This window comes from Odocoileus virginianus, chromosome 19, assembly GCF_023699985.2.
Source record: "Odocoileus virginianus isolate 20LAN1187 ecotype Illinois chromosome 19, Ovbor_1.2, whole genome shotgun sequence".
In the NCBI taxonomy this organism is placed as follows: Eukaryota; Metazoa; Chordata; class Mammalia; order Artiodactyla; family Cervidae; genus Odocoileus; species Odocoileus virginianus.
In genome coordinates this window covers 57,177,299-57,185,866 of record NC_069692.1, presented here as the reverse complement: position 1 = coordinate 57,185,866, position 8,568 = coordinate 57,177,299, and the positions used below count along the sequence as shown (strand labels likewise).

Below are 8,568 nucleotides of genomic sequence, written 5' to 3'. Positions count from 1 at the left end.
GGCGCCGCGGCGCGCACATTGGCTGCCTGGGCTGCGGGCGGCGAGGCTGCGCGCTCTTCCCCGGGCCGCTCACTGCAGAACCGACTCCGGTGCCGCCGCCGCCCGCGAAGCCGCCGCCGCCGCACGACGCCCGCCACCGCCTCTGCCCCGCCGCCGCCGCCGCCGCCGCCTCGGGACCGGCTGTATGGTTAGGCCACAATCTTCAATGAGTAGACATATTCCTGTGAGTACGCACGCCCCGCGCCGCCGCCTTTGTTAGCAGCCCGGCGCCCGCCCGATTCCCTGCCCGAGGCCCGGCGGCGGGCGGGGCGCCCGGCGGCACAGAAGCCGCTTTGTGACTGTCGCCGGACCTGACGTCCGGCAGGCCGGTCGGCGCCCCAGGCCCCTTTGTTTGCCGCGGGGCCCGGCAGCGGAGACGTGGCCCGGGCGGGGCGCGGGCTGCGCGTCAGTGCTGCGGGCGCGCCCCCGGACCCGGCGGGCGGGCGAAGCGGCGCTCGCGGACCGGGCCGGGACGCCGGCTCGGGCCGGCGGGACTGGGCCTGTGCGGCCATCCTGCGCTCCGCGGCCGCGACCGGCGCTCGGACAAAATGGCCTCGGCGCCGGCGCCGGACTGAAGGCGCGGCGCGGACCCGTGATCCAGGCCGCGCGGCCCCGCCAGGTGAGCCGCCCGCCCCGCCCGGGCGGCGGGAGCAAGTCCGGGCTTGTCGCCGCCCCGGAGCGGGGCGGGCCAGCCGGCGAGGAGCGGCCAGCCTTAGAGCCGTGGGAGCGGCTGGCACGCTCCGCTCCGACCCCGAGCGACTCACGGAGCTCTGTAATCTGGGCCCTTCGGGTTGTTCTTGAAACTCGTGTTGTTGCCTCTGGCCAGTTTGTGGTACCATGGCCAACCAGACCACAATGAGGTTGAGCTCCCGCCCGTGGAACTCTCTAGTATTACACGAGTACAAAGGTGTTTGCACAGTGGTCTGGCACCGTTGATTTCTTGAGATCCAGATTATGAGCCTTCTTTTTTTGGCCTTAAGGAGATCCTTGTGGGATCTTAGTTTCCCGATCAGGGGTTGAACCCTTGGCAGTGAGAGCGCAGAGCTTCCCTGGTAACTCAGCTAGTAAAGAATCCTCCTGCAACGCGGATCCTCAGTTTGATTCCCGGGTCGGGAAGATCCCCTGGAGAAGGATAGGTTACCCACTCCAGTATTTTCTGGCTTCCCTGGTGGCTTGGACTGTAAAGAATCCGCCTGCAATGCAGGAGACCTGTGTTGGGAAGTTCCCCTGGAGGTGGAGGGCATGGCAACCCACTCCGGTGTTTTTGCTTGGAGAATCCCCATGGACAGAGGAACATGGCTGGCAAATGGTCCTTGGGGTCGCAAAGAGTCGGACACAACAGAGCGGCTAAACACACAGCACAGTGAGAGCGCGTAGCCCTAACCACTGAACCGTTAGGAAATTCCCATCCTGTGACCCTTTTTATATGAATTTTTGTGTGATGGCAGTGAAAAAATTGAAGGCAGGAATGCTAGATCATTTTCAGGAGTAAGCAGCATTTTATACATGGATTATTCCAGGGGCATTATATAAAGTGTAAGTTGTGGAACAAATTCTCCAATTAACCATTTGTCAAATAGTTACAGAGAGATATTGCTTTGACTCTGCAATATGACAAATTTCTGCGCAAACATTGCCGCCATTTCTTTCTGTGATTTCTCCTTAAATAGCCTACTTGGAAAAGATATGGCCAGACTCAGCAGTAATGGGAATTTTAGCTCTTAAATATGGAAATCAGTGGTGTGCAATACTGTCTCTATAAAACAGCTTTCAATTGAAAGAGGGTAGCACTTGGAGATCAGAATACTGAGATAAGAGCCCTTGACCTTAACGGCTTTGCAGATTACTTTCATTCACTGTCATTGGAAAGGTGCCAGAATAAACTGTTCATTCTAAGGAAGTAGTATAAAGATTTTATTAGGTAATTTATCCCCGAGAATACCTGTAAAGTGTTTGAGGCGGTGACTGGCTCTTAGTCCTCTTGTTAACCTGTTACTAATATTTTTTCAGTCCTGTTTACTTTCCACCACACAAGTTCCTTATAAACCACTTGGAAGAAGATTAATGTCAACATCAGTGCTTTTCCTATGTATATTCTGAAAATATGTTGTGAACATTCATATTATGTTTGATGCTAGCATAAAATTCATTTAGGTCTTTAAGGGGAACTTGGGAAAAGTATAATTGGTAACAGTTAACTTGCTTTTTGAGACTTATGGACAAAATGTAAGGTGATTCACACCACCCCACTGCCAGTTCCCCTTGATTACCACCCCAGGAAGTGGCAACACACACTGGTATTCTTGTCTGTAAAATCACATGGAGAGAGGAGCCTGATGGACTAGTCAGTGGGGCTGCAGAGTCAGACACAATTTAGTGACTAAACAACACTTTTCTTTGGATTGGTTTCAGTTTAAGACGGGGTTAGTGAAATTTTTAATTTTTAATTTTAAAATACAAGAGTATTGCAGTTATGAACATCTTTTTTATAGTTATAAATGGAAGTTGTATGTATGTGTATGTAGTGTGCTTATATTTCAACTTCCAGAGACTCTGATGAGGGGTAACTGTTAACGGGAAACACTAAGTTAATAGGTTGTGAAGGAATGAATGGGACAGTATATATGGTAGCATTTTGAAAACCAGTTTCTTTTCTTCTCTTAATGTATTGACCAATATAGTGAATTTTTGTAATATGTAAAAACATTTTGGCAGTTGGAAAAATCAATATAGAAAGTTGTGCACAATAGTTTATAACAGTGTAAAGCAAATAGCCAAGTATTAAAAGAAGTAGTTAATAGAAGAATGTATATAAGGAATATTCACCAACTGTAACCTTGATACTCTTTGAGCGGTATTTGTATTAGATCAGTAATTTCAATTTAAAGTAATCTTTGCTTATTGACTGAATCTGTAGTCACCCTTGTATTTTTGTAGTTCAAGTGAAAGTTAAAAAGTTAGCTTGGGCCTGAATTTGAAAAGATAGCTATGCACTTAAATAATGTAAAAACATAACATGTTCCTTTTGAATTGAAAACAACGTTTTCTCTCTTTTAAACAGCAGTTCTGTGGTGTTCTCGGTCACACATTTATGGAGTTTCTGAAGGGCAGTGGAGATTACTGCCAGGCACAGCACGACCTCTATGCAGACAAGTGAACTGCAGAGATTCATTACTGCTCAACCAAGAAGCCCCCGTAAGACTGGTTAACCTGGACACAGAAGTGTTGAATTGAAATCCACAGAGCATTTTTTTACAAGAGTTCTGATCTGGATGGGGTAAACCTCAGTGCACTTCCTTTCTATTGCCTCAGTATTACTGGATTGAAGAATTGCTGCTTCTTGTTAAGAGGTTCATTCATTCATTACTCCCAACTTCATACTTAAAAGCACTGAGAATTTCAAGTGGAGTATATTGAAGTTGACTGCGTTTCTTTGCATCATTTCTGTATTCAATTTTTTAAATTCTTTCATATCCCTATTGAGTGTTTCTTTTAACTAAATTAACATGGCTCGAATGAACCGCCCAGCTCCTGTGGAAGTTACATACAGGAACATGAGATTTCTTATTACACACAACCCAACTAATGCAACGTTAAGCAAATTTATAGAGGTAAGTTTTGATGCTTTTTAATACCTTAAACTGATTGTAGTTTAATAGTGGAGCTTTTACATAATAGTATTTTGAAAATTGTGAGGTGGTCGATGATTATAGCTTCAGCTCCCAGAAATATCAGCCTTCTCTAGGTTAGAGGTGAATTATTGTATACGTTTTTGAGAAGGCCATGTACTTGAAATAGATTAGGTTATAAATTAATATCTAATTCTTCATGCCTCACAGTTTTCTTAATTTAAATTTATATGTGGACTGTTACCTGTGGCTGTTGCTCATAAAGTTGTTGGAAGGAGGCCCACTTTGTGGGTTTTTTACATTTTCTAAGCATAATGGCTGACAGTTATAAACCAAAGTTGGTTTATGTCTTGGCCCTCTTTTGACACTTAGGATACAATTTTCAGCTACTGATTTAATTCTGTTTCTGGTGGTTGCTTGATAGTCAAAACTGTCTCACTGCTTAACCTCTTTTGAATGTCAGAAAGGATTGTAATGCTGAATAATTCATTTGTATGCATATATGCATTTTATTTTATAAATATCTAATCAGAAATAAAAAATAGGCCTCCCAGATCATAGAAGTACTTTTAAATTTTATTATCTATATATTTTTTTAAATGCCAAGTGTTATAATTAGTAATAATACATTGAGTTTTAACACCTGTAATCTTAAATGGTGGGAGGTTTAACACTGCATTTTTGAGATTTTAGATTCTTTAAATATATTTTTAAGGCTCTAAACTATACACTGTATGCTGCAAATGAGAAGAAGTTTAAAGAATTAATATATGTCAAGTCAGATGACTTTGTCATTAGTGATTGCTTTGGTTCCTCAGTGGCTTCTGATCCTCTTGTCAGTGCCTCAGCCAGCCAGCGTTGCCATGACTGTAAACAACTCCAGTACATGAAGGGTCATGGACTTTTTTTAACTTAAAATTTATTAAAAATATGTGGTTTAACATTCCTGTTCAGTACTATTTTAGTATAGTCATTTAAAGCAAAAGACTGCTTCTCTTTTAAACATATATGATTTTCTATTAACCAACAATACCTATTAGAGAGATGATCAAAATGACAAACTGAGCAAGAATAATGTGATTATTATCCCATCCTCTAGAGCCCATTAAAAATAAGAACAAAACAAAAGAATAACATTTGTATAAACCCTTCGCTGTTTACATGTTTTTATCCAGGAACTTAAGAAGTATGGAGTTACCACAATCGTAAGAGTATGTGAAGCAACTTATGACACTACTCTTGTGGAGAAAGAAGGCATCCATGTTCTCGTAAGTGTTTAATGGTTCCTCTGTGTTTATAGTACCATGCTGCAAGTTTAAGTTGTTATAAAATTATATTCTTAGTTTCCAAATAAAGGTGAAAGCTGACCAGAGATTTTAAGTAATAAAAGATCTTCGTAAAGATTCAGCATTTATTTGCACTTCATTGACTGTGGGGTTTCATAAAGAAGCACTTATTAAAGATAAAATGCTTTTGAAAACATTTCGGTATTAGAATTTTAGAATTATTAGTGTGGTATTTATGTTAAAAATCTAAAATGTATATTATTTTGTCTTAGGATTGGCCTTTTGATGATGGCGCACCACCATCTAACCAGATTGTTGATGATTGGTTAAGTCTTGTGAAGATTAAGTTTCGTGAAGACCCTGGTTGTTGTATTGCTGTTCATTGTGTTGCAGGCCTGGGCAGGTAAGAGAATTTATTAAACTCATTTAATGATGTCGATCTTAATTCTCAGTGAAAGCTTTATTTTTGACTCCTGTAAAGACAGTCACGAGTTTGTGAATCAATTTGCTTTGTTGACTTACTGAAAGTAGGTGAGTGTAACAGAGTAACGTATTCCAGTACATTTGAAACTGATGAGTGCTATTGCTAACATTTATACTTGCTTCTATGGGCAGAATAGTTTAATTATGTGTCCTAAGTTGTACCTACAGTCACTGTCCAAGCTTACTGGGAAAATCACTAATATGGTTTTGCATTGAATGTGATATATCAGGAACTCGTTACGCAGTAGTGCCAAAATACATATGTCCATATTATTACCAACACCCTTGGCCCCTGCTGCCCCCAAAAAGTCCTAGTGGAGGAGGGTGAGATGAAACACCATGGCCCTGCAGAGGTGGGCGTGCAGCTGTGTCTCAGTCTAATTGATCATGAAACAAAGCAAATTTTTCTAGAAGATCTTTAAGCGGAAAGTATTTTTCACTGCTAGGAACTTAAGAAGATATTGTCAGTATTTATCAAGATACTGCTCTCCAGTAATGTAAGTCTTAATTTCTAGACTTATTTGTGTTAGTTTATGTAGTTACTAGTTTTCTTTTTGGTTATAGATGAAAACCTGGATTTGATGTGAAAGTGATATTTTATTAATGTCCAACATTTTCTATAAATACTAAAAGGAAGTGTGGCATAAATAAATACTGGCTTTGGATTGGGGAATGTTTGGAGTATTGAATTTTCCAGGATTTGACTTTGAAAAATAATATATCAAAAATTCTTCCCAGAGCTCCAGTGCTTGTTGCCCTAGCATTAATTGAAGGTGGAATGAAATATGAAGATGCAGTACAGTTCATAAGACAGTATGTATTTAATAAGTTCTTTTCATTTGCACTTTTTATTTCCTTATTGAATGTTGGTGAATTTAAGTATATTAATACTATGAGAGCAATTTCTTTCTAAGAGCGTATTTGGCCATTTTGTTCATTCTTGAGATAGTATTAACACCAGGAAATATCTTTCCCCTTCATGTAGATGTTCATATTATAAAAATTCTAATCCACTAATCTGTAAATTACTGATTTACTTTAAATTCTTGATGAGGTGGTTTATTTGCCTTTTTATTGAAAAGGTGTAATTTATATAGAGTAAAATGCATAGATCTCAAAGATAGATGAATTGACCATAACAGCCAAATAAAATAGCTACTCAGTGCAGTGTATAGAATATTTTGGTGATTCTAGGAAATGCCCTCATGCTCTTTGTAGTCACCTTCCCAGCCACCAGAGGCAATCTCTTTCAGCCACATATAACAGTAAACTAGTTTTGCCTTTTCTTGGACTTTATATGAATGGATTCATAAGTTTTGACTATTTTAATCACCACCACCCCAAACATTTAGAAAATTAACTTTTTACAGCTCTTTCCCCGTTTACACATGTTGCCAGTCCATGTTTCTCCATTAAGTTACAATTTAATAATCAGAAGGTAAATTGCTACAAGAAAGGTGATAATTGCCTTCTATGGAACAGTAAATGTTAATATGCTCAAAGGACTTTGCTTTAATTACTTCTTTGTTTTCTTCTAGAAAGCGGCGAGGAGCTTTTAACAGCAAGCAACTTTTGTATTTGGAGAAGTATCGTCCTAAAATGCGGCTGCGCTTCAAAGACTCCAATGGGCATAGAAACAACTGTTGCATTCAGTAAAACTAGGGTGCATGATGCCATTGCTTGGAAGTGGAACCTGAGACACGATGGAATTTGTCGTACATAGCAGATAGCCCAGTTGACTTGGTGAATAAGTCTGATGAAGCTTCCATAGGAGTGTTGAAAAGCAGTTTTACCAGGCCATAGGCCTGGCAGAATTGCAGTCTCTGTTCAGGTTATGATCAACCTATTTGAATACTAGTAAAGAATTCTTGCTGTTCAGCATTAATATGTGCTTATAATTTGTACCAATTGACCTTTCCTGAAATCATGCAGTATTGAGTCATGTCATTAAATCTGTTTCCATGCCAGAATCTTACCAATACGTAAGAAATTTAGAAAGACTAGGTGCCAAAATACCCAGCACAATACTTGTATATTTTTAGTATCATATAGAACAAATCCCAGGAACTATGAACACTCTGGACCTTATGTGGTTTATTCCTTGCATCATTTCAAACATAGTAGGGTATATGAGGTTTGTTTGCTCATAATATGTTTACATTTCCCACATTCATACCAGTATACATCAGATTTGCTCCGTTTTTAATTAACCAAGTCTTACAGTGATTATTTAATATCTTTCTATAAATCTCATTTTATGTTGTAGAAGGCCTCCATTTTGAAAATCTACATTGTACAGAAGCACATGTCTTTAATGTCTCCAGACAAAAGCCTTACAGTTCATTTTAATGTTTGCACTTTGGGGTGCAACTTACAGGGAGGGCCTGAAAAAAGAATGGGAAGGGGCTATTAAGTATTTTTAGTAAAATGTTGCTTTTGTCTTGTGCAGAACATGTAGAATATGCGCTTTAATTTAGTAAATATTTTTTTAAAAGGTAGAAATACTTTGTTACTGTAACTAAAACAATTCTTAATCAAAATTTCTGAAATTCTTGTAATTTTTTTTCATACTTACTGAAGTTGTTTACCGACTTAGTTTTGTTTGAAGTGTGATTCCCAGCCTCTCTTGGAAAAAAAAGTGGGTTTCTGCTAATGAATTGAGCAGACATTTAATATTTTATATACCTTTTGAGCTGTGTAACTTAATATTTGGATACTTGACAATTTGTTTTATTATGTAATTGATAAAATGGTGATGTGTATTAACGTTAGCTCAACCATATATTTATACTGTCCGGGAACAAGTGGTTATAGTTCTGTGGGAGAAATAATTTGTCAGTGTTCACCAGCTTGTAAAAATCTAGTGCAAGAGCTTAAACATTAAATAAATGATGATATGCGTTTATCGTCACTGAAGTTGTTTTGCTTCTCGTTAACTTACTTTGTAGGACACCATGTGAAAGAATTGCTCTTAGTACCATTTGAAGTGTGGATTTTGTTTAACAAATGAAGGATTAAACGAAGTCGACATGATAAGTTCCTTGCAGACACAATTAGGGAAATTTAATGAAAGTGCTTTCCATTATAAACTTTTTGAGGTTTAGATAACTTTGGACCAGTGACCCGATTCT

The 8,568-nt window shown here is 39.7% G+C and overlaps 2 protein-coding genes across 3 annotated transcripts; both read left to right on the top strand.

Moving 5' to 3' along the window:
• Positions 1-59: 59 nt before the first annotated feature.
• LOC139029722 (uncharacterized) lies at positions 60-3,448 on the top strand. Its single transcript, XM_070450230.1, has 2 exons — positions 60-223; positions 3,101-3,448. The coding sequence occupies exons 1-2, from the start codon at positions 185-187 to the stop codon at positions 3,194-3,196; spliced, it is 135 nt and encodes a 44-aa protein (XP_070306331.1). The 5' UTR covers positions 60-184; the 3' UTR covers positions 3,197-3,448.
• An 87-nt stretch (positions 3,449-3,535) lies between these two features.
• Positions 3,536-8,353, top strand: PTP4A1 (protein tyrosine phosphatase 4A1). 2 transcript variants are annotated; one of them, XM_070450229.1, is made up of 5 exons: positions 3,536-3,650; positions 4,844-4,936; positions 5,227-5,357; positions 6,176-6,250; positions 6,980-8,353. In XM_070450229.1, the coding sequence occupies exons 1-5, from the start codon at positions 3,546-3,548 to the stop codon at positions 7,158-7,160; spliced, it is 585 nt and encodes a 194-aa protein (XP_070306330.1). In that variant the 5' UTR covers positions 3,536-3,545; the 3' UTR covers positions 7,161-8,353. The 2 variants fall into 2 exon arrangements, with proteins under 2 accessions (XP_070306330.1, XP_020739328.1); XM_020883669.2 differs by having other exon boundaries at positions 3,546-3,650; positions 6,976-8,353.
• The last annotated feature ends 215 nt before the right edge of the window (positions 8,354-8,568 follow it).